Genomic DNA, 27,675 nt, shown 5'->3' with positions numbered 1-27,675 from the left:
GTGTGACCGTTGTCAAAATATTGTGACGCGAATGAATAATCATAGTTGCGACAATGGGCGACCACGCAAGGGTTAAATAGCATTTTGTTGCAGAATACGCCTCCTTACGCCTTTGTGCGGCGCCCGTTCTATACTTATTCCAATTATCAATTCATTTGAAAGTTTTTCGTTGGATTGAAAGGTGTGTTCGGTTAACTCCAGCTAACCCATTCTCGGGGCTACAGCGACGCGATACGAGCTATTTTTGTCTGAGTGCCTTTAGAGGTACGACAGAATTTAGTAGGCAACTAGTTTTCTGTGCGCTCTTTGTGATGGAAAACCTCTCGAGCTTTGTTTGAGCGCGCCTCGTACGTGGCTCTCTGCATGCTAAAAGCTCCGATTTTGGCGCGTCTCAGATCTCGGAATTGGCTAACGAGGTAATTTTATATTAGCACTCGGTTACCTCACAAACTTAGATTTTTAACTAGAAAGTTTTTTACAAAATTTCGTGCTATTTTTTTCTCAAAAACTAATTTTATTCTGACTGTACCGAAATTAGTTGTAATTGGTTATTTCCGCGCCATGATTTTATTTGAAAAGTTTTATGCAGGACACTTATAAACTTTTGAGAGTCGGCACCAGATTTCACACTTCTGCCACCGAAATCATCGTCCGAAATCAGAATTGAGCCACATATGAAAACCCACCATATTCGTATGGAATTTAAAGTTGAATTCAGTTTGAGGGAGTATGTAGAAATAATAATGGTAAAAAACAAGGTATTTTATAACGTATTGCAAAATTTTTAGGTTTAATTTAATATGAACGATTAAAAGAAAGAAGCCGCAGGCTGCGTGCGCTAGTGATGCGAGCCAATCTTATTGCTTGATTGTTTTAAAATAATGACAAATTAACAAAATAACAATATTAATGATAAAATTTAATAAGTAATTGTAAAGTAATAAATTTATTTATTTTTAATACCTATCATATTTTTTTCATTTGGACTTAAAATGTTACACTCAGTATCCTTAATGGCTAATTTCATTACACAATAATACTTAAAAGAATTAAATAATAACTGTTACTAAACCACTACTTATCATCTTTCGTTAAAACCGCCATAAATTCTAACAAGAAAAATCTTACACGTAATAGAACGCAAAGTAAAATATTCACCTCCGCCGCGTGTCATAGATCGCCCATCACCCCACTGAAGAGTATCAGAGTGTGTACATGTAGTGACACGCACGAAAACGGGATGTAATTAAATAAATACGTTTACATCGGGTTACATCACTAACCCGAGAGGGGGGGTCGAGTAATGTTAATAGCAGGCAGTTAGGGCGCTTTGTAGTATGTGTGAAGTGAGCACTAGGGCACACGAGGCCTGTTCCGAGCCAACCGGCGTACTCGGCCCTACCTCCCTCCCCTCGGATCGAAATAAAGCACAGCGAAGCGCGGCGATCGCAGTGACAGCGAGAGCTCCAGGTAATCTGGACGTATGGAAGTGCGAAACCTGTTTAGCGCGACCTACCCTGTTTCCTGCGTTGTGGACTCGTTTACCCCATCTCTATCATTTCCACACGTCTGAGCGTTAAGCCCAGGCCAATGTCTCTCTTATTAAGAGAAGGGAGAGGTGATAATTGTGTGAGGATTAATCTGGTTTAGGTCGATCCCGCGTGGGAAAGTGTACGTACATGTGTGTACAGTTATCCGCTCCAAGGTGACGGAGCCGCGAGCGGATCCGGGGAGGCGATTGTTTCGTCCGATTTTGTTTAGTTACGCCACGGGAAGTGTGTTGCGGCACGTGGTTCAAACCCAAAATTCAAATGAAGCTGTTACTCCAAGCAAATGATATAATTTCAGTCATTAAGGGTCTTCAATTTAGAGCTCACCCAAGGCGCTTTATAAGAATGTTTTAATTAATTTGTTAATAAGTGTAATTCGTGGCATCCAGGCTACGTCTGCTAACTTTAAAATGTGGCAAATGTACGTGCAAAGTTATCTAAATAATAGTTTAGTATAGAGTTGCAAACTTTTTTAACTTTTCATGAAGTATATTTGTAAAAATGTCATCAAATATCAGAATGGAGCTGCATGGTGGACTATGATCCAAAACAGACCCTGTTGTAATTAATTTTGTACTCATGTAAGTTTAATTAAAGATATCTACGTTTCGATTTCTTTAATAATATGTTGCGTTTTAAATTTAAATAGGAATATTTATCATTTTCCAATAATAATTTGTTTATAATCAAACAGATGAGCACTAGTAGGCAATAGATCTGCCCTTGACCGCCTTATGGTACGATGCAGTCGAACAATCAACCACCCTTGCTGACGTCACTCTTCGCAATTATAATTCCTCACAGAGTGATGTTCCGATATCATTTTAATTTAATACATTCTATAAGAAATATAAAACATACGAGTGGTTGTATTATCTGAATTAGGTACAAATATAATAAACGCGAACTTTTTCACACAAAAACGGCAGAACGGAATTAGATGCAATTTCGCACATATAGGTATAGTTTGTGATCTAGATTAATACATAGAATAATCTTTACTATGGTAAAAGAGTCTTAGGCCGTTTAAGACGTGGGCAAAACCTAGTGTGTACTATACTTATAAACCTATATTAAACTATTTTAAAATTATCGAACGCTTTCAACACATAAGTTCCAGGTTCGAGGCTGAGTAAATATCTTAATAAATTTAAACTTCTGAAATAGGTCTGGGTGCTGGTAGATATACTTATCTATGTAGGTGTCTGTAGCACTCCTGACACGAAAATTAAATGAAAAGTGTTAATTAACTTATACCTAATAAATATTAGGTTTAAGTTATAAATATAACTTATACCTTCTTAACAAATATTTAAGTAACTAGGAACGTATTTAAAACGTAAACATAATAAGCGGTCAACCTCCAGTTTCATTTTGTAGTAGAGTACCTTAAAGTTATGACGAAACAAATTTCTCTATAGCAGCAATGTCGAAATTATTTGGAGAAGGTCCAAATTTTTTTAATCGTACTAACGAAACGAAATGCCAGGCAATTGAGAGACGCCGTACTCGTACAATGCTCGCCGGATTAACACCTTATTACGTGCAATTAATTTATTAATGGAAGCAACTGCGAGATGTTAAATAAAATGACATTGAAATGAAAAGGATTTTTAAGTCAACATGAAAATGAAGGTTTATTTAAGGTGATAAACATATAGGTATGCCTAATAAAAGGTACTTACATTTTATAATTTAGGTATACTTAATTACTTATAAAATACTTATCTAAGTAGAGTTTGCATGATAGAATTAAAGTACCAGAAACTCAAGTAGGTGCTAAATATCCAAGCACAAAAAACTACTTTCTACCCTACAACTTCTGATATTGATCATTGCGGATCAACAACGAAGCCAGCCATACATAAAACCCTTTTATAATATTGATGTAACCAACGAGTTTGTACTTCCCCTGATGGTAATTGATGCCCATATTTGCAATCAACCCCAGATTAGAATCCCACCTGAGATTGGCTATGTGGACTAAGTTGGAACGCCTTAGATCAGTAGGAACCACATAAAATCCTTCGAACAGCAGAGCAGATAACAGCAGAACTTTGTGTTCCAGATAAAGCAGCGCTAAGCACTGCTGTTATTAGGCAGAAAAAAATATAGAGGTGGTGCTACCTTAAATAAACGCACCGTACACACACACGCACGTGCATTTATTGTAAGTTAAAACAAAAAAGTATCATTGGAGACTTTCCAAAAATTTGAATCCTTCGAAAGCAAAACGCGAAGCATTCGCGGAGGCACGGTACAATGGCCGCAATTACGAGCCTTATTGCGTGCAATTAATCTATTAGTGGAAGCGCCGGCAAGCTTTTTGTATCTCGCGGGAAGCTCATTAAACGGTGGATTGCCTCAGTTTCGCACTTAATAAGAAAATGCGACTTCATACGGAGACGGAATGAAACGATTTCCCGCAGGTTGTGGTACACCGAGCTCGGCGATTATTTTTTATTTGGTAAAAGGAAAAGTTTTCATGTGAATTTGATTAGATATGATTATTATTAAGTATGTTTACACGTGGAGATGCATGTTTAGTGTTTAGGTATAAGTAATCTTCTATTAAATTAAGCTAAAATGTACATAATTGAAAATTTATCCTTTAACTTGTTGAATATTTTTATAAAACATTGATTACATGTGTTTGGTTTTTAGTATAAATTTAAGGAGATACGATTTTTGATACTAACTATCTAATTAGGTATAATATACGACATATTTTGTAAAGCAGATTCAAATTAAAACGAAATTCAAAATGAAATCGAACATGAGCACCTCTAGCACGACCTTTATTACCGCTTACTTTAAACTCAAACTGCTAAGAGTTATTTTAATTTGTTAACAAAAATATTAGAAAAATACCATGTATATTCAGAACCCCTGAAATGTTTAATATCACAAAAATATCAAAAACCATATTTACTAAAAATATTAAAGATACGAAGAATTTAAAAATCCCCACGAATATTGAAAATTCTAGAAAGTTAAATGATCAAAAAATATTAAATAACTTAAAATTATAAAAAAATATTAAGAATCCCAAAAAGTATGAAAATCTTCAAAAAGTATCAAAAATTCCCAAAAAGTATTAAAAATCCCAAAAAGTATTAAAAACCCCAGACTATTTCTTGGAATATCACAGAACACCCAGTACACCCGTTAATGCAGCGATTGTCAAGCAGTGGGCCGCAAAGTTAATTAACAATGAGCGCGACGGCCCGCGGCCTTCCGCCGGCGCGCGGATCCACGACGACCCATTTCTGTGCTCGAGGAAATCGCTTTACGATGAAGGTGGATCTCTAAATTGGGTTACATCTATACGATCTTACCTTTAGCTGCTTACAACTGAATTAACTTCTCCGTTTGTAACCCCTGTTTTGGCTAGACAGAAAAAAACTTATAAGATAATTATATTGTTTGTGAAGATTGTGACATCAAGGTATAAAACAAAGTTAATATAACTAATAAATTAATAAAAATAAATTATTAAAAAAAATTGAAGGTAGTTACGTTTTTTTCAGTTCCTAAGATTTGTTTATTTAAGATTATTACGAGTATATCTTAAAATTATGTCTCTCATATCTTAAAATTTCCTTGTACTGTTATAAATTAACTTCTCCTAAAATATCAATAATATCATCTGTAGATATCCTAGGATTTTTCAAAAAGAAGAAAAAATTTTCATAATATCCTACACATTATTAAAGATAGATAGATTCTGTAACATTGTAACAATTTTAACCACAAACCATAAAATAAAATCCCATTTGCATCGCCTAAAAATGGCAATGTCACCATACACGTAGCAGCGACACGCTACCCAAAAACACAAAACATCTCAAGCTCGTAATTAAGCTCTTGGAACATAAGCTCTCGAAACGGCGAATGTCCCCCTCGCGGACCATACGAGACCCGACAAAAGTTCCGTCTACACAGATTTCGGCATACAGCCTCTGCGTACGCAATCAAAATATAATATCCAATACCAGAAATAACAAAGTACAAAGTAATTTTCATATTTTCAATCTTATGACTTTCTTACCGATAGATACATGCAACGTTAAAATTCAGTTATGACCTTGACTAAATTTTGAAACGTTGAAAAACTTACAGATATATTACCTAATAGATATATATTTTAGGTAAAATTATTTCTCACTAATTAAATGTATTTTAAGGGTCTACGGGAGCACTTAGGTATAATCAATAAACGATCTTAACTGAGAAAATATAGCATGAGACTCGGTTGGTTACTTTATTTCTTTATAATTATCTAATATAATTTTTACATATCTATGTTATGATGTTTTTTTTTTTTTATTTACATCTATCATTTAATAAAATCTGCCTGCAATATCTTATACACGACCAAAGACTTGTAAATGAGATAAATATGAATTACCTACAAAATATTAAAAGATTGCCAACTCTACAAAAATAAAACCAAAGTCACCCCGACAAGACCGTATTATCCACATGTCTGACCCGAAACAAACGCTACCCTTCGCAGCCGACCCTCCTAATGGAGTTTTTAAGAAACAGAATAACGCTCTGAAGAAAATTAAGCCATCTTGGGCTAAAAAGTCCAAAAGTGAGGGAGGGGCGGCTCGGGGTGAGGTATGGATTTTTCGGGGCCCGCTTCACCGCTGCGAAAATAAGTGTTTAGGAACGATGTTTATGTATAACTAGGCCGTGTATTAGTGGCACGGAATTAGAACAACAGTGGCGTGGAGTCGAAAGTGGTGTTATTTTCTTTTTGACTGTTTTAATGGAATTAAATATTGCATTTTGTTTGTTTGGTACTGTGAACAAAACTATTCAAGATTACAAATTACTCAAGAATAATTAATTTAGGCGTACTGCGAAACTAATATTAGATTATCATATATGCTAAATAACATATTCTTATTACTTAATATACTTATACAAAAAAAGATAAAACTAATAAATTGACAAAGAGGAAACGAGTATATTAATATATCCGTCCTAGTTTCATGCGAAAACTGGAGCGACTTTTTCCAAAACCAATAAATTGGAGCCGGCGCATTACATGTACGAAGATCCCCTCATTATTTAATAATTCATAGCTTAACTAGATATGTAAAAGGCCATTAAGCGCTGGAATAACTACATCGTACTCCATAAACGTTAATAAAATTTCCATAATAAGATCATGCAGCGTTCGCATTAAATAACTCATTGTAAATAAGCGCCCAATTTATATTCAGCCCGGGGGAGAATTATCATAATCGGCTGCTCTTCGCTCCCACCCCCGACAGGGACGGCCTGCGCCGCGCTCCCGCGGGACAGACAGGGACAGATAACAAGTCTACTCGAAATCACCAAGATGTTTGCCAAAACTTGACTTTTATTAGAGTTGTCGCTGATGTCTAATGAGGCTCGACTCAATTAAAATATGAGTTAGATTAAAGCAATGCCGTCTAAATATGCGATAATTTCTCTACTCGAAAGACCAATTGAAATTTTGAACCCCCTTTCTAATACGCTTAGAATTTGAGGGTTAAATCGTCGCTCTCAGCCTAAGCATCCCTCGCCCGGGGCAGGTAATTACTCGGGAGTCATTGTTACATCTGTTAATTAAAATGTCCCTTAATTCGCGCCCTCATTATCAAAATACTTTCAAAATCGTACAAATACTCTGGCTGAAGGAACCCGGGCGTCATCAAAGTCTTCCGTTTGTCATAAAGTAACCGGGAAGGCTCTGTTTTTCAGCGTCTGTCGTCAGCGCCTTGACTTTTGGGATGGGTAAGTGATGTGTTTGTGAACACTTTTTAATGCGAGAGAAAATTTATAAAATAATAATTAAAGCAGTGACTTGTATTGAAAGTGAAGTTTAGTATTTATATCTGTATCGAAAAAAAATTAAATTGTTTGATATTTAAATACATTAATACCTAAAATTGAAATGTTGAAGTTTAACTGATATGAATTTATTAATTAATTTAGTTATGATTATTTTATGTGTATAATTACTATCAAAATAGGTAAGTCTAAATTTAGGTATCTATTACAAATTGTAGTTAGGTACATAATAATAAAGATTAATTTCTTGTAACCAACATTTCATTTTACTGTCTCCAACACAATCAGAACTAAAACTGAAGCTTCTACATCATTTATAGGCGTCATCATAACCACTGAAGGCTCCATAAGCCCATGGCTTTGGTCTTTGATACGAGTCTTCTGTCTCTACGGGCCTGCTTTACTCTTTGTCTACAATTTGGAAGCTTTTTTGGATCTTTTTTAATCAATGCTTTGTGTTTGACCGTCTCGGCAGAGATAACCCGTAGTGTTGCCCCATGTTGACCTTAATTATCCAATGTTTATTTTATGAACAATTTAAAAATTATTATCAGCTTCTTGTTTTAACAAAAAAGACCAACGATTCTATGTAAGTTGAGTCTAGAAGCAGCCGAGTGAGGGCTTACTTAACAGTGATTTCTCTAAAACATCTTACTTATTCTGACTAAAAATTGACATAGACTGAACCGCATGTTTATACTTACAACACAAGCACAAAGTACCCACAGTGGCACTTAAAGAAAAAAGTAAAATCCGCGGGAAATCTCGCGACACCGAGAGGTCGAGTGTCCTCTATTATTGTTACTTCGACATCGTCCGAAATTAAATCTAAAATCCAGGAAATAAAGTTTACATTCGAAAATCGACCAGATAGTTTCGTTTTCAGGCTAATTAGAGGCGAGGGAGTCGAGGTGTGGGGGTAAACGAATTTGAGCTCTAATGCGGTGATATTAAGCCGCGGTTTAGTATTCGGTGTTACGAAGTGCGCGGTGCCGACAACTAGAAGGAAATTAAGTCGGTCTGTATGTATCGGCAAAGGAATTACAAAAACGGGATTAACGAACCGATTCCCTTTGTCCTTTACATGACTTACATGACTGCATGCCCTCGTTCGATGAGTGCTGGGTGAATGGATTTATTATAATTTCCCCGAGTACAGGGGATTTGGGAGGTGAGAACGCCAATTTAAAACTACGAGCCGCTGGTGTGATGGAAATTACTTTTGAAATCTAACACCCAATACGCATACTTAAATTTATTTGACTTTACATGAGTTTGTAATCATGTAACAAAACAATATTTAATTAATAAATTGGTAAATGTATGTTATCATGTAGCCAAATAACTATAAAAATTAAATGAAGAAGAAGAAGTTTCAATACGAGTTTCAGCTCATCTGAAGCAAAATCTAGGAATTTAAGGATGCCTACGAGATAACTAGGTATATCACTCGGAGGTAGTTGTCTGCAGTGCTATAAGTAATCCGATACTACCGATGAAGTAAAAAGTAAATTTACATTGTTGTATACTAATTACACCGTAGTGCAAATATAAGAATAGCTAAATTTTTTTTTTAATTTCTAACAGTGTCATCCTGTCTATAAAGATTTCGTTTTCATCCAGTACTCTTTGCTACTAAGGCCAAGTAATAGACATTTGCTTCCATTCCAAAAGGGACTCACATCCACAGGCTACCACTAAAACCTCAAAACATATTTCCATTAAATTAAAAAAAATCTTACATTGTGTGTGTATAACAAAACGTGTACAGACATATCCGGGCGGTAAGGTAGTGGTGTGAAACTAGCTATTAGCAGGCGGCGCTTTGTGCGGAGGTGTCGGAGCGCCCGCCCCCACCCTCGGGGCCGCAGCCTGAAAAATTACCCGTATACTGTCTAATACGGCTTTGACGTGTGTTTTCGTACGTCTCAATCGTGCTCTGATCTATGCAAGTTTTGCGTTTCCAAACTTTTTTGGAACGATAAACATTGTTTGCATTATAAGGTACCTTTGTTTAGGTACCTATTTTTCATTTTTTCCTGTTTCAAATATACAAACAAAATCTGGCTTAAATTTTGGATGAACAGTCACGAACGTATGGCAATGATATAAGGTGCCATTTTTTTTCTTAGACTATATACCGATTACGAGTTCATAATATAACGTATTCGTTATTTGTATAATGTTATTACTAGTAGGGCCTACAGCCTGCCCTAAAAGCGATATATTTGTAGGTACCTACTTAATTAGAAGAAAAAAATCGAAAGTTAAATCTAGAATGTGCAAGTATCACAAATCGTAACGTCAGCTAAAAATAAAACAAGTAATTAATTTAAAAAATCAAAAACCCGACTGCACCAAAAAGGTTGAAGTAGAATTTCCAAAAGCGGTGAAATAGGCACTTCATTATTTTTATCCAGAAAGCCAAATACAAAGTTTCATAGAAGGCGTAGTAGGCTTCAAAAACAAAAGATGTTCAAATAATATTATCCCATTTTATCCTCGTAGTGCTCATTTACGCTATATAAAGAACCTATGTGTAAAATTCCAGCACGCTTAAGTTCAGCGGTTTTCCTTTGCGTTGATCTCTGGCACAGCAACTCACTCATTTAGTCAGACAGTCATCTCGATGTGTATATTCGAGTATATATGTACTAGCTGACCCGGAAAACGTTGTGTTCCCATAAAAATAAAACAATGTTAAGGGTGAACAACCCTTATCACTTAGGGGTAAAAAAAATACATAGTGGCCGATTCTCAGGCCTACTGAACATGTATATAAAATTAGGTGAAAATCGGTAAAGTCGTTTCGGAGGAGTACGGTAACTAACACGAGAATTTTATATATAAGATATATAATGTATGTGTAATCTCCTCTTAATTTCCGTTATTTTGACACCCTATTCGATAGGTTTGGTTAACTTTTTTTAAACGTGTTACTATTTCGCGAAAAAATCCACCATTTATGGTCTATAAAATATGTAACTTCATTAAATCAAAGTTTCCGTCATTATTTTACCTCGTTAGAGGTAGAATTTCATTATTTTTATCTAACAAGCCTGATACAAAATTTCAGTGTTTGCTTCAAAATTGACGATTGTTCAAATGAACTTTTAACCCTTATTTTACCCTCTAAAGGGTTGATTTTTTGGAGGGAGATAAATTAGTGCGTCCTTGTTCTTATCCAGAAAGCCAAATATAAAATTTTATAGTAGTTGCTTCAAAATTAAAGAATTTCAAAAAAACTGTTTTCCCCTATTTTACCCTTTTAAGGGTAGAATTTCCAAAAGGCCTTTCTTAGTACTTATTCACGCTATATAGAGAACCTATGTGCAAAATTTCATAACTTTAAGGTCCTTAGTTTAGGCTGTACGTTGATTTCTGAAAAATGAAAAAGTCATTTAGTTAGTCAGTCAGTCAGTCACCTTGCTGTTTTATATATATACGAATATGTTTTTATAATCTCCGTTTAATTTCCTTTCATTTGATACCCTACTCGATAGGTTCGGTTAACTTTTTTTTTTAAATGTGTTAGTATTTCGCGCCAAAAACCCGCCATTTTGATTTTTTTTTACTAACACCTATCTAAGGACACTCGGGTCATTGAAACAAATATAATGACACCTTAACTGTTGAAATTCATCCACCCGTTTGTTAGATCGGATCAAATAAAGAAAGACAAACATACAAGATACGCGCGAAAAACATAACCCTTCCTTGGCAGTCGGGTAAAAAGGCATGGAAGTATACCACTAATTACCCTTAAATTCAATAATAAATAAAAATGTCTTCAGAGCCTTCAAGCACACACACGCATACTACATTCCGTACAACTTTACCATTTCCTTAACAATCCTCAAAACTCATTCCCCATATTATTGCCTTCATAACCTTCAATAGTGCACCAAGACCAGCAACCCCACTCTCATCGTGGGAGTGGTTTGAAACAACGCGTCTAATATGTCCGCGCACTCGCTTCACACCTTCGAAGCACTCCCCACAACCTCACGCTGCAAGGTGCAGGCGGAAGCGATTTGTAACACTCAATTATTTTGTGAAGCACCATACATCTACCGGTGCATTGCTGTAGTGGTGTGTACATCATATTACATGAAACAGGACACATTTGAAAATGACACGACACAACAAACCTGATGTTCACTAAGTCCCATAATTGATAAACATAATTAATTGGATACGTTATTTGAGCTGCTGACATTCTTACCAGTTAATACAAAAACTACGAAGATTTTATATCATATAGTCCTGTCAGTCCTATTATACTGTCAGACTGAACTGAATGAAGTAGGAACATAAAACTACACTTAATATTTAAATTAAGTTTGAAGCAGTCTATCAATGTTAAAGTTCCTATCACGAAAACCTGAAAGGACAAATGTACCTAACCTACTAAACAATAAAATTACTCAATATATTTTCTACAATTCATAGCTCAATAAAGAATATTTTTACACCGCAAGGTCTTTTAAAATTGTCTTTTATCGGTATATTGTGTACATAAAAATATTCACGGGCGACAGCGTTTAATATTACACGATCATTGTAACATATTTCAGTGTACGGCAAAGCGATCGATTCCCCGAGGGCTGTAACGATTATCGTCAATACTAAGCGGTAAGTGATCGGGCAATTACACTTACATACTGTTGCTTTCAAATTAATATCCGTCGTTTCCACGATTATTTCGTGTAACAATGTAAATGTTGACTTTTTCTATTTAAATAATTAACCGCAGTTAGTTTTATGCGAGAAAATAAAAACAGTGCAGTACTTTACTTTAGACGACTTGTTACGTAAATATAAAGGTGATAGATATGATTACGTATTGACATTGTCATTATTGTTTGTATTGACATTTTTAAAAGCTCATTGAAACAAAGTTAATACAAACATTTTCTGTATTTTAACATATGTTAAAATAAAGAATTACATTGATAAGAGTGAAAACATTGTACAAACGTTGTTTGTTCCAAAATAATTTATTACTTTGAGAACAATAGTTTTAACAGACATTTTTTATTTTGCATTGTAAAATATTGATCGCACGGTTACCAATTAAAGGAGCCATACTAAGTAAAACAATTAACACCTAATTCGATCATCACGCCTTAGCCTAATGCACTTAAACGAATCAAACTGAGTAACTAACTAACTAAACTAAGTAACTATATTTCAGAACTGTAAACATTCCAAACTATTCCGTATCCGTGATCGACAAAACTTGGGCCGTCACCGCCGAGCGTTCCTCATTAACCGACGAACAATACAACAAAGAAATACATTTGTCAACGCCGACAAATAAAAATGCAAATAATATTCCGCGCGGAGTGCAGTGGCACTCGGTTCACACCTCCCAGCCATCGTCGACTGCGATTATGGTGGGCCAAGTCATAAGCGGTAGCGGGTGGAAATTTTTAACTATTTAGAGACAATCAAAATACTTATATTTCGTTGTAGGAGTATTTTAGACTTAGTAGATAGGAAAGGTCATATCTTAATTGGTATCAATGTGGCAACAAAAGAAAAGTATGTATATCACTAAGGTGTTACATATACTTAACATAACCCACTGATTAATATACATTGCACGTTCCTCTACATTAATATGTAGTTACATTGACCCATGTTAAGCTCTTTTATTTTAGTATAAAATTTTTCGAATTGACACTATTTGAAGTTTTTTAAAATACGAATGATTAGGTACAAGAAAGATATTCTACTATGAAACAACCGCGATACTTAAATTTATTATTTATAATATCACAAAGAGCTAATTTAACATGAAAAAACACAGTGATATAACATTTCCTTGTAAAGCCGTATTCACAGTGGAGGTATCATCGGGCCGCATTCACAGCACAATACGCGACATTCCTAGCGCTGTAAGTTTAGTTGTTCTGTTCTGTTCTGTGCTGCAACAAAACGTGTCGCGCTCGCTTCACGCCTTTGCAAGAATACTCCCCGCCTCAACAGCCGCTGGTGAAAAGTGAAAGCGGAAGCGGAAAGTTTTTTCAATAATAAAAATGTGTAAGTGTGTATAGTGGCTATAAGATTTAACCAAACTTTTCTACACATCTTTCCAAAAAATGTTTGTTATTTTATTTTTACTTGACTTATCAAGATAGTGTACCTAATAATAATTGAAAAACTAAATAAAACTAAGATATATAGAAATAGATATTAATTGACATAGTGTTTATAATTTGACAGCAATGTTACTCAGCTCGGTAGCGGACTAGCGTAATAAGTAGGTGCCTACATATACAGTCACCTATAAGTAGGTAGGTAAATCACTAAAATACTTTTCTTTCAAAATAAAATTTAATCTAAATATTATATTCCAAAAATGTATAGCTAATAAATTTTACTATTTCAAATGATTATTGAAAGCAAGATATGTTTGCGATTGGATTTTGTTAAAAACACTATTCATGATATTTTAATTGTTTGGACCACTGCCACTCTGAAATTATTTTCCCGATGTTACTTCAAATTTTAATTCTTAACCTCTTGAGCTCTTAGCTTGGACCACAGACCAACAAACTGGTTCCATGTCGAAGGGTTAACTGCACACATGCACAGCTACGGCACGGCTGTGTGCGTGTGTGAGCGGTTATAGACCGATAACCGGCAACCCTTTCGGCAATCGCCGATAAGGGCAAATGTCCAATTGAAGCTAATGCGAATCTTGGACATAATATCTACGAGTAATATAATACTTTTCAAGTTATTTATAACAAAAGTGTCCTGAGAACCGAGAGCTCAATCTTATGTTTCTAAACGTATTTTATTTTTTATTATTTTTTCATAATATAGGAATAGCAGCCGAGCAAGCAGTCCACCTTATGGTATGTGCCTACTGCCGCCCATGAAAATCTGTAACCCCAGATAAGATTAGATTCCTACCTGAGATCGGCCACAGATGCACCGTTACACCTGAGGAGTAAGCTGGAATGCCTCCAAAACGTATGTCTCCATTACCGCACCCTTGAAACCAGTAGATAACAGCGATTAACACTGCAGTTATTAGGCAGAAATAGGTGTGGCGGTGATGCTGCCGGAGTCGAACCACAGAGGGTTCTACCACCTTCAATACAACAATACACACAACTTCCATTAGATTTTTTCCTACTAATAAGCCATAGTTATAAGCCATAGCCATAAGATATTGAGGTGTGGCGGTGATGCTGCCGGAGTCGAACCACAGAGGGTTCTACCACCTTCAATACAATAATACACACAACTTCCATTAGATTTTTTCCTACTAATAAGCCATAGTTATAAGCCATAGCCATAAGATATTGAGGTGTGGCGGTGATGCTGCCGGAGTCGAACCACAGAGGGTTCTACCACCTTCAATACAACAATACACACAACTTCCATTAGATTTTTTCCTACTAATAAGCCATAATTATAAGCCATAGCCATAAGATATTGAGGTGTGGCGGTGATGCTGCCGGAGTCGAACCACAGAGGGTTCTACCACCTTCAATACAACAATACACACAACTTCCATTAGATTTTTTCCTACTAATAAGCCATAGTTATAAGCCATAGCCATAAGATATTGAGGTGTGGCGGTGATGCTGCCGGAGTCGAACCACAGAGGGTTCTACCACCTTCAATACAACAATACACACAACTTCCATTAGATTTTTTCCTACTAATAAGCCATAGTTATAAGCCATAGCCATAAGATATTGAGTGTAATCTATCTTAAATAACCACCATTTTTATGTTTGTTTCTTACCATATTTCGAACTCTATATGGATATAGAGCTCCTTTATATGTAGTTTTACTTTGTTTTAGTAAACGTGTTTGAATGTGTGTGGGTGGCCCTTAACCATTCTTATATCTTAGTCCCACTACATGGAAGAGAAGTCAGTAGAATTCCGGATTCACCAACGCTACTTTTTGTGTCATAACAGGCTTTTGTGTTCAAGTTACGGTAAATGAGACACGAGGCGTTTCAACTTAGTCCTCAGGTGACGCATCTGCGATCGACCTTGAATCGAACTCCAAACATCATTGGCCATAACATACTAATGTCCATGGGCGGCAGTGACCACATAATGTTAGGTAATTGCATCCTTTACTATTCTTAAATAGGGTTCCGTTTTTAGCTTTTGGGTACGGAACCCTAAAAATTAAGCGACATTATTTTAAAACCCTACCATATAACACCACTCACTTAACAAGAATAATCTCTCGATCAGTTTCAAATCCATTAGAGGTTTGTAATCTCGTAAACATATCTGGTGATGTAGAACAGGCCTAAGCAGGGGTCCGCGGCTCGCTAATAACCCCGCTAATGTGCTTGTCTAATTTGTTACGTTCCGGAATGTTCCGATCGATACGGAACCCGCCTTCACCCTTCAAATAACATATGTACTTCACTAGTAAGTACCTACATTGTTACAACAAACATCCTAATGAATTAGAAAGGATATGCGGCTTTCAACTTACGTCCATTGCTAATAATCAATCTATCTGTTGGTTTACTTATCAAAGATCGATATTTGACAATTACTTCTTACTAAAAATTGTAAAATTTGGACCTTTGGTAAGTATAATTTTAGATAGAATGGGCGTATCAATATTAAATCTCAAATGAAATAAGTAACTAAATAGGTATTTTTTTTTACACTAACGAAGGACATGCGAGTACTGGTTAAAATCTAAATAATAAGTATAGATACCCATAAAGACCCATACACACATGCAGTATTTTACTTCCAGCTTATATTCAAACAGCCTATTAAGTTTTGTTTAAGTTGTTTTGTTGTACTTGTTCGGTTGCAAAGCAATCGTAAGTCGGTAACGCATCAGTGATCTGCTTCAGATAGGTTCTCTGTTCTTCATAAAGTTCATCACAGAAGTCCATGGACGGCAGTGACCACTTAGCAAAGGATTAATGCTATTGATATATCAATCTTATAAATAATCTCATTCAGCCTTTCTATCCATTATTTCATTGCAGTTCTTTGACTTATCACAATAAGAACCTAACCACGGGATTATGTTTGTACCTATATATAATATACCTACCTTCATTTGAGTAGAGATGATACAATGGGAAATTTTGTGTGCTACGTAGAATTCACTACATTTTAGAAGAATTCTGTCTCTCTATTCACACAAGTGTTTTTGCTCGAATTCATTATTATTGGCATAAATGAAGATAGCCTTTTAAAGATAGCACAGACACATTGACGTACGGAACCTTAATATTATAACCGTTATTAATAATCAATCTATTAAAGTTTTGAATATCAATTCTATCGAATTGTGGTTCACAAAAATTGATTGAGATTGATTATTACGTACAGACCTTAGTCAATCGTTTTTTAATATTACTTAATTAATTAGTTACATAAAGTTACATGAATACAATCGTTTTTAAATATAACTTAATCAACTAGTTTTATTAAGTTACATGAATACAAAAACCTACATAAATACATACACACTAGTCTACCTACCAAATTACTTTTCATTGCCCAGTTATCATGTCTTACAATAGTAGCTACATTATGATTTCTTTAGTTGTGCATGCCTTATAAATTAAAAGAACATCTGACAATAATGAACGAAGTACTTTCCGATTAGTGTTGATTATAGATGATCTCTAATTGTCATTTTAAGCGCTCCTTCTTCTCCCTTTTCTTCGTCTCTGTTCCGAAAAGATTAAATTTAGGTAACTAGTAGTGGTTAACACATAATATATGAACAAAGCCATTTATATAAAATATTTAGCCTGCGTTTGAATGAAAACAATTGATTCACAGCTAAATCAATCTATCTCATTGATCTTTTGTGTTCACAATAGACGACCTTCCCGCAACTTGGCAAGAGGAATCTAACGAGACCGGCCACACCAGCGCTGAATACCTAACCCAGTGACCACTAACGACCGTATCAACTAACCCTTTACTGGAAATCTTCAAACAAAAACCCTTTGTTCCTCCTTCATTATGGGCTCACAAAAGGCCTTTCTGCGAGGTGTGAGCCCTCAATGTCTTGTCTTCACGTGGCGCGGACAAAGCCGGTTTTTGTGCCCCCACTTTGTGAGGTGTCGCTGATTGTTTGACGTGTGGTGACTACCTCATTATGCGCTTTATTAATTTGATGACGCATCGCGGTTTGGCCTGTTCCTGTTTGCTCCTCAATACGGTCCTATATTATGGTTGTAGCAAGTCTCCATGGTTGAAGGACGCTTGGAGAACATTACCATTCTGCTCCAATACAGATTTCTTATAAGATTGTAGTAGCAAATGAGCTTGCAGTCCACCTAATGGTAAACAATCACTGCCGCCTGATGAAGATCTGTAATCAGCTCTAGATAGAATAGGGTTTCTGCCTGTAGCCAATCATAGATGCCTTACCACTCTTGAAGACTAAGAGGTTACCTCATAACTAACTAACGGCCTTATAATTAGCCAGAATCCATATCCTTTCCCCACACAACAAGAACTTCTTCACACTACATGACGGTTGCAACTCTCCCTGTCGAACCATACTGGTTTCACACTTTTCAAAACTCTATAATAACACGCAAGAAGTGTTCCTTAAACCACATCAATTAACTTAGTCTTTCTTTTAAATTATATCCAAGTCTATCGACTCCTACTTACTTAAGATTACCCCATTCTTTAGGCTAAAACCTTTTATGATGCTACTTTTACGAAATCGACATAGTAAGTATTTCCATGCTTCCTATTATGTAGTGTAGTGTACAAGCGACTCTATCACCATATATTATCATCTTGTTGTAATCCGATCTTTAAATTACATTTATTAAATTATCTTAGTATAGGTCTTCTATTTTTTGTTGCTGAAATATCACGATGAGTCAAATCAAAATACCTACCTAATAAAACTAATGCTTACTTATTTATTCAATTCAGATGTAAGTGGTATTAGATACTCGTACCTACCTACTTATTTAGAAGATGTCAGTAGTGTCTCCCTTAAATATAAATTTTGTATTTTAGATACGTTAGCATTCATCCAAATTTTAGGTTAGGTTTAGATTTGAGAATCTTTATTTCTCATAAGACTTTAATATCCCTAAGAATGCGAAACTTAAAAATAATTATATGTGTCCGGTAATTTAATTGATTAAACGTATTAAGTAACTATAAGAATACGAAGATTCAATTTTAAATTTAAATAAGATACACATTGTATATGTAATAATGCCCCCATTTACTTTCGAAACATTCTTTTCCTAGGAATCTACTAAACGTAAAAAGTGACTAGTCTGTTTACATGAGATTTCATGAACTCAAAGACATGATGAATGCAAAATTGCATGACTATTTGATTTGCTTAATTCAAAAATATCTCAAGTCGATAGGTTTCTGTTGTGTAGGTACACAACGTAGGTACGTTGAAACGTCTGTTATGCCACTGTAATCTATGACACCATCTACACTATTTAGTCAACGAAGACAAAGGTAGTTACTATCTTTATATTAGTCCTTCCAAAGTGATTGACTAATCAGTGATAAGTAGGTAAACTACAACTACAAATGGCGTCCCACAATCCTCAAACATTTATCCCTACCGACAACTAAATCCAAATTTGCAAATTCAATTGACTTGAGTATATGAAAGCTTCTAATATGAACTTATTAATAATACGCTGCTTTGTGCACCGCTTTGTGTCGCGCCACCGGGCGGCGCTAATCGATTAGACTGTAGTGCCACGAGGGCCCAGGGCTCTGTGGCACCGCGTACTAACGAACACGATCAGGTATTTATTGTCATATTTACTTCTGATAAGTTATAAGTGGTTTAAGGTAAAACGTGTCATTATTGGGGAGATATTATAACTTTTTCTGCCTTGATGTTAAGCTGTGTCTTGGTTTGAGTGTGTTGTGGCACTCAAATTGACTTCTTAGGAGGAGCAACGAAAATTAACTAGCTTAGAGAGGACTACAGTCCAATTTCCCAACAGTTAATTTACCAACATACTTTTTGAAGGCGTTCCAGCTTAGTCCTCAGGGGTCGCGGCGCATCTGTGGCCGACCTTAAGTAGGAATATCTAATTCTATCTGGATTTGATTATAGATGTGCATGGTCAGCAGTAGCCACTTAAATCAGGTGGACTGCATGCTGGTCTGCTACTTCCATATTATAAAAAAAAATAGTTACAGATATCTACTTAATAAAGACCACTTAACAGCAGGACTGCATGCTCATTTACCACTGACATGACACAAAGAGATGTTGCTGTGGCAGTTGTAGAAATTGTAGGAAGATTGACTGTAACGTAGTTAGACTGCAATATACACATTCCTGGCTGTTAATAGAGACACGTGTTATTGACTGGTTTGTAGAATTTGGTAAACTATTATAATTTATCTGTCTATTTATTTGATATTCATATCTCCTTTGCTATTCACATATATATAGCAATGTTCACTTAACATTGGATGTATCAGGTCGAAGTTTCCTATCTTAACTTGTATGCGTACAAAGATACGACAACTAAACAAGCATATCTATATTTGTGCAATGTGCGTAATAAATCTAACTTGTGTCACATTTCAAATAAGTGTTATCAAATTTTACTAACATAGGTTCTTAAGTGCACAGTAAATGCTAACAAAATGTGAAATGTGAATGAAATGGAAATAAAGAAATACTTGAGTCTACATACAATAATATTTAACTTCTTGTAAGAAGTTAACTATTGAAATAGATTTTTTGATAAGTTTTAATGGAAGAAGATAGGACTCTAACATTTGCCTGCGGAGGCACCGCTGTGACACCTACTAATACCTTATAACAGCAATGTAGAGCTACTGTGTCCAGGTTTTAGAGGTGCTGATTATGTTTTTAAGGCTTTGCATCTTAATACTCAAGGGTGGCAACGCATCCGTCGTAAACTTTAAGTACAACTTCTGTTCTGCCTAGAGTGGATTATAGATACCTCTCTACCATGCACGCATGTCCATGGGTAGCAGTAACAACTTATCATTATGAAGACTGCATGTTTGTTGCCTGAACAGTATTAATTATTATTAAGAGTATGGAGTACTGTTTCAGCTCTATCATAAGTAACGATATTAAAAAGTTAGGTACGAATCAACTTTTAATTTACACCAAAAATCTTATTAGATCTATCCGATTAAAAAATAAACTTATAAGAATATCAGACCTCTGACATTAGAAGGTAATTCGTATTAAAACACTGATATATAATAATATAACTTATAGGTATGTAGTAAAGCATCACTAACATAGTTATATCTACTCTACCAATCAGAAACAAATTATAATCACAAAAATATTTTGCAGTCCGTTTTAAAAAATCATAACCCTCTTTAGATAGGTTCCTTTTATTAGTATTTAAATAAAAATAAGACCTATTATCGTATAATACGTGAAACATTCAAAGAAAAGGTACTTTGACAAAATATAAATAAAATATTTAAATATCGAGATAAACGTATAATTGAAAATATTTGTAGAGTCAATATATTTAAGGAAAATAAGGTAAATATATTTCATACCCTTATGTATATTTATATTTCTAATATTCACGCATTCCATTCCATGCATTATGACTTAAGAAATACGAAAAAGTTATATATGACATTGTACAGTGCATAATGTAGAGTCAAATACCATTATCTCTTTACCATTATTTTCTTTAATGTATAAACGAAAATATAAATAATTGAATTCATTGTATTAAGTAATATTTAGGTAATATAAATAGTAATATTTCGGCAATAGCGGAGCAACGGATTGGTATTGAGATGTTATGACGCTGTGCCGACGGCGCGCGTTTCTCTATCTTAAACCCAATAAAATGTATTATATTCTATTTCAGATTATCTCCAATATGTTATTTATATTGCACTTCAGATGTCATTTATATAATATACATTTTAAATACCTAAATATACTGGTTGGTAAAACATTAGAGTGAAAAATAAAACACAAAGGTTTGTAATAGAGGTAAAAGGTTAATTGATTTACGATTTAAATTTTATAATACGTTTTACCTAATAATATGGTATGTGGTATATAAATACAATTTAATAAATACATAGTTTATTCAACTTTCATCTATCAATCATAGTTCACTTTGTTTGGTCTCATATAAAATGTTTATATTATAAACTGAACAATTAAACTAGTATAGATGGATAAGTATCCAGTCTCTAATATGTAATCAAAATACTTTGTTTAAATTTATTCTCAATACCTAAAGTTTTTCAACTTTAAGGTAACACATTTTATTAACAAATTAAAAGAAGTTACCAATTTGGTTTTAACTTGTATGGTAACATACTTGTAATGTACAGATTGAGGGAAAAACTTTAAATGATGCCATCGATAAGTGAAAACATCTTACAATGTATGTTTTACGCTTTGTATCCTTTGATTAACTTTCCATTTACTTATTCAGATACATTAATTCACATTTTTTCTTTTTAATTTTAAAATAACAATGTTTTCCAGGAAAAAATATTAGGCATGTCTATTAAAGACATATTCCAGAAAATCTTAAATAAATTGAATGCAAATTCGATGACATGACATGACATGATATTCACGCTGTTTGGTGGCTTGTAATAATTCTACTTATTAGTTCATGATATTATTTGTCCTCAAACACATTATAAGTAAAAAAATATCGATTTAATCATAATAATAACGTACATCGTCGATCGATTGAATTGTGTAGCGGCGTAACCCGAGCCGCGCGGCGCACAAAGCGAGCATTGTCTCTCGCACTAAAGACGCTAATTATAAAATAAAAAACCCTAATTAAAGCACAAAGCGACGCGGCCTAACCGTTGCACGTCACCGAAGCCTGCCCGTGTGTCTGCGGCCTAAACTTTTGTGCGTGTGTGTATGTGTGCGTGCGCTTTGTTTCCGCACCACTCTATCATTATTTAATTTGCACGTTTAATAATTTAATTTAAGCATTAAATTGAAGTGATGTCAGACTTTAATACTCTACATGTATCTTTGGTAAAGTAATTTTGAAACTCTACTTTTAAGTTATGTTTTAAAGCTTATCAATATTAAAGGTATTCATTGTTAATTTTATTTATGTTGAAATCTATACACATGCATGCCTACTTGTGATTATCGTTTAACTTTTAAAACACTTTGAATTATGCAAAAAATAAACTCTAAGATATTTTACTCCTGGTTTAAGTAAGGGCCTAAAAATAATATAGATATCTATATTATTATTAAAGTAGGTAGGTATCCAACCTACCTATCCAACTGACAAAACTGTAAAGTTTTTAAGAACATGTTGTTTTATTTAAGTTACACGAACTCTACATTATCCTACATAGGTACTCTATATTTCGTGTATTATTGGTGCCGCTAAATTACACATGCAATTCACTCTTTGAAACGTCCGTACGCTTCTTTTAAACTACTTATCTAAATTGAAAACTTTCCTCTAGTCTTATTACTGGTTAAGGAATCTAAACTGTGTACTTACCAGGTGGGTGATGTAGGAGCGGCGGTCCTGGCAGGAAGGCCGCGGCGACGGCGGCCTGCGCGTTGAAGGCGGCGGCGTAGGCCACGCGCGAGGCCACGGACGCGGGCAGCGGGAACTGCGGCGCGTACGCGCGCGGCTCGCGGCTCTCCGACAGGTTCAGCACGCGCTCGCCGTCGCGCCCCTCGAAGTAGCGCTCGCGCCCGTCGCGGCTGTCCGACAGCCCCAGCAGCTCCTGGATCGCGAACGGCGACCGCTGTGGCGCCCGCGGCGCGCTCGCGTTCGCGCTCATCGCTTGCATTCTCTATGCTGCTCCGGCCTCGGGTTCACTTTGCATCCCTGTACGCCGGTACCGTGATCTGATGCTTGCGACGAGTTGCCGGTTGTTGCGGGCCAGACGATCTTCTCTTGACGAACTCACTCAATTCAAAGTCAATAAAACACTTTTCGAACCGTCCGTAAATGGTAAAATATAAAATTAGGCCTCCCGATTTCGAGTCGAAATAAAAAAAAAAGTAAAAGAGAAATTTTCCGGGGTGCCGGAAAATCGCGAAAATCTCTCAGATCGCGGCTCTCGTTCGGAACTGCAACACGAGCGCTCGCCGCGGCGTCCGGAGCGCTTCTGCCCGCGGCGCCGCCCGTCGCGTCGTAAAAACGAGAAAACCCCCCTCGACTCGCCGGCCCGGAGCTTTCGCTGTCGAAAAATCTTAATTCACCACCCGCCCCGTGGCTCGGCGGCCCTTTCGGATCTGCGGCGTGCCCGGCGCGCGCGCGCCAGAACGTCGTATGTGCGCGGGGCGCTCGCCGCCTTACGCCGCTTCGGAGCCGCGGCGCCCCCCCGGCGCCCGCGCGGGCGGGGCCTGTTAATAGCCAATACGGATATTTTGTTACCGCACTCTATTGGCCAGATTTCTTCGCGGGGGACACGCCCCCTCGTCGCGACGCCGCGTGAATCTCGACCGTGGGGTACGGCGCCGTAAATTCCGAAATGGATCGCGCGGTCGGAGGTTGATTTAATTTTGATTAATTGTAAGAAATGAATAGGTCCGGGGGGTGCGGGGCGGCGGCGGCGGGGGGGGGGCGCGTATTATCCGCGCGGCAGGTGGCTCGGCGCGTAATTTCCCAGCGAGTGTGTCCTCCGCCTTATTTAGTTGTCTCGATGGCCTAGAGGGAGTATTAATTTACCTGCACGGCCGCGCGTCGTTCCCACACGAGTGCATAATGCCCCATTATCAATCATTACCTCGCCGCGATATAATTTCGGTAAAGACCGCCATTATATGCGCACATAAACCAAACAAACAAAACCTTTTTCAACACCTGACCCGAACTTGTTCTATGCGAGCATTATATAAGGAGAGTGGGCGCTTGGATTCAAATATTCGTATTATTTTGTTTATTTTTTACTTATTTTGATAACTACTTGTATTGATTGCATTGCTTTGTACATAAAAATACGCATAAAAATAATCATATTTCCTATTAGGACACAACTAGTGACATTTTCAACAATTTAGGTAATAATGGCTCTACAAGTCTCTATTTTGATTTTGACTCTTCAAAGGCACAAAATTTATGAGATAATATTAAAAAAGAAAACTCAACTAACTTACTTAACATTTCACTTAGGCATTGAAATGTTTTTTAAGTTATGACTGAATAATAGTAGGGGTAAGTTGCGGAAAAAAATATTTACTACCGGGTATTAGATTTAATACCAATATTTCATTCCATTATAATAAAAGTAGAATATACCTACCTACTTCTATAGGTATCAATAGGTAGACACCTATGTAAAGATATGCACCTCATTGTTGCCACCTGCTGCACAGATACTTCAGGGAACTTTCTTAAGAGCCCTTGTTCTTTGCTAACCGATTAGTGAAACGAAAAACTTTTTCACTTTCCTGATTCTAAGCGCCTCACGTCAAAACATTTGATACTTAAATCATACCAAATTATTCTTAATTTGATATAGGCAGGAACCTAATTTATTTTATAACTAGTTATTTATTGTTAGATAGGTATGCCTATCATGGATGAAATGGACAACAAGGTTTATAATAGCTGCCGTTCTCCAATTTAAAGATTGATGTAGGTAATAAATATACGACTCAGATACCTTATCGTCAATCCTCCTCCATTCTCAACATCAACAGATAGCGACCCTTCAACATGCATGTTTATAACTCTATTAGAAAAATTTCAAGAGTTATTGAACGCTGCTTCGTTTTATGCTTTACCTGTTTTATCTTTGTCTGAATAAGTTTATAAAAAATAGTAAATATAAGTAATAGAGCATTCAAATATTATAAATATTGTAAATAAAAGTAATAGAGGATTCAAATAAATTTAAACAAAAATAGAGTATGCAGTCCACCTGATTGTAAGTGGTAACTACCACCCGTGAACATAAATATAAACCAAGGAATCTGAAGACAATCACAAGAGTTATTTATTCAGAGGAACTACAATACAATAAAAAAATCAGTTAAACAATATTTAAACTAAAAATACTAAGATTAACACGAAAAATTTATAAATAAAATAAATGAGCCAAATCGCTGCCCCGAGGAAATGTACCCAAGATACTAGCAACAATTATAATATAACCTCGACTTTACATGGATATTGACATGAAGAACACATGTATATTATTGACATGTGTAAATTAGATTTAACTGAATCAGGCTTGGTTATTTGTAGCGCTAATTCTCCTACAATTAATTTTTTTTAGCTTTAGCTGTGATAAAAAACTATTATAAAATGAAAATCTATTGTGGTTTGAAGTTACTTTTTATATTATGATAGTCTGGTAAATATCACAAATAAAAATAAAAATATTTTTGCTATAAAAATATTTTATATTAATTCAAAAACAATAAGTATCTAAAAGTGAATATTTTTTCATTTAATTTCTAAATTAGCTACTCCAATAGGTATATATTCTTTCTTATAAAATAATATTGGTAGTCCAAATAGGTACAAAGCTATACATACTGGTACTTCTCTTTCCCATTTCCTAACCTTCTTCACCTATTTTGTATATAGTCTCTATGACAAAAACAAATGTTATTCAAACAATTGATTTACCTAATCAAAACATATTTTATAACATTGTCACACAGAAAACATAATTCAGCACTTGAAATTCCTTTATTTGATGTGAAGCATCTATAGCAGAGTAACTTCAGACTATAATGACTTCTCTTAAGATTTTCCTACCAATGTTACGACCTTTGGTGGGTAAAATAGGATAAATTGGTTCAGTAAAACTGTTTCTCCCACAAAATACAGTAACTTTATAAATAAAAATATATCTCTATCATATTGTATACCTATAGATATTATTACATCTTGAAAATGCCTATATTTTCACTTAACCTGCATTTATTAATAGCGTTTACCTTATAGTAGCAGCTAGCCTTATAGTAGCTATGACCAATAATGGAAACTGCTTCCATTATTGGTCATAGGTTAACGCACTAATGCGTTCTTGTGGGACATACGACGTTTTATCAATCCTGCTCCTTCTCTTCAAGAGTTGGTAGAAAGACCTTAAGGGCTGTGCGTTGCGCTTGGCAACATCACAAAAATCAACAGCTTTCTTTAGGTGGTAGTATAGAACTCTACCTATAAGAATCGCTGTAAGAGACTCTAGAATGAATTTTACAAGTATAACACCACGGGTATTAAAAAGGGTATTAAAAAGGGTGTCAAAAAGAAAAATAAAATAGAGAAAAGGACAAAAAAGAAGGAGAGAGCAAGCTGTTGTCTAATAGGTATCTTAGCAGGCATTATTCATTTACCTCTTCATACTCTACCGACTCTACATTATGAAGGGGCACGTCCCGGGCGGTGTCTGACTCCTGCTGCTCTACAAGTTCACTTAAGATATGCTCGTTACTCTACAAACTAGTTTTAGATCGTGGATACTCTTAAGATTTTTTTATAGATTGTAGCTGCTTTTAAAATCTTTATGTAGATTTCGATAACAGTATCCAATGAAATATTTTTTACTAGTTATGCCCGCGGCTCCGCCCGCGTTTAAATATAACATACATAAAACTGTAAATTCGTACCTTCAACTTTACTAAAGATCATCACTTGATCAAATACATAGTTTACGATTTAATCCTTACTAATATCGATTAAAATAATCGATGTTTTGGGTCCAAAAGATCGATTCTCCAATAAATCGATCTTAGATCGCCATCCCTAGTTCCCGTGCGATTTCCGGGATAAAAACTATCCTATGTCCTTTCTCGGGTCTCAGACTATCTTTGTACAAAATTTCATTAAAATCGGTTCAGTGGTTTAGGCGTGAAGAAGAGACAACCAGACAGACAGACAGACAGAGTTACTTTTGGATTTATAATATTATAGTAAGGAGTAAGGATTAAGAATACTATACTTGTATTTTTTATAACATGTTTATAACATTGAGATAGTAAATGATTATGCAGCCGACGTGATGGTAAGTGGTCATTGCCGTCCATCAACAACTTCATATAGGACAGAAGTTTGCACCTGAAGTCAATATAGATGCATATTCACTTTTGACAGCAAATGGTACACATTTATAAAAGCTAAATTTGAATACATCACAACTAAAATGTAGAGTCATTTTAGTACATACTTTAGTATTTTTTTCATTTATCATGTATCTAATTTTATTTTCACTATGTTGACAAATTCCTTTGCAATTAAAGTACTGCAATACTAAGTATTGTAATTTAGATACGATGAAAAATACATATTATTTACTTAAATTTATTTAAATTATTAAA

At 35.5% G+C, this 27,675-nt stretch overlaps 1 protein-coding gene across 5 annotated transcripts in view; it reads right to left on the bottom strand.

Moving 5' to 3' along the window:
* Positions 1-23,616, bottom strand: part of LOC140742364 (visual system homeobox 2) — a 133,830-nt gene extending 110,214 nt beyond the window's left edge. For all 5 annotated transcript variants that reach the window (XM_073073284.1, XM_073073300.1, XM_073073292.1 and 2 more), the window contains exon 1: positions 22,889-23,616. In XM_073073284.1, coding sequence (XP_072929385.1) covers positions 22,889-23,186 — 298 coding nt within the window. In that variant the 5' untranslated portion in view covers positions 23,187-23,616. The remainder of the gene's footprint in view (positions 1-22,888) is intronic.
* Between the last annotated feature and the right edge of the window lie 4,059 nt (positions 23,617-27,675).

Source organism: Epargyreus clarus, unplaced genomic scaffold (assembly GCF_041222505.1).
Source record: "Epargyreus clarus isolate Ecla_fem2 unplaced genomic scaffold, WU_Ecla_fem_2.2 ptg000001l, whole genome shotgun sequence".
In the NCBI taxonomy this organism is placed as follows: domain Eukaryota; kingdom Metazoa; phylum Arthropoda; class Insecta; order Lepidoptera; family Hesperiidae; genus Epargyreus; species Epargyreus clarus.
This window is presented reverse-complemented; position numbering and strand designations above follow the sequence as displayed.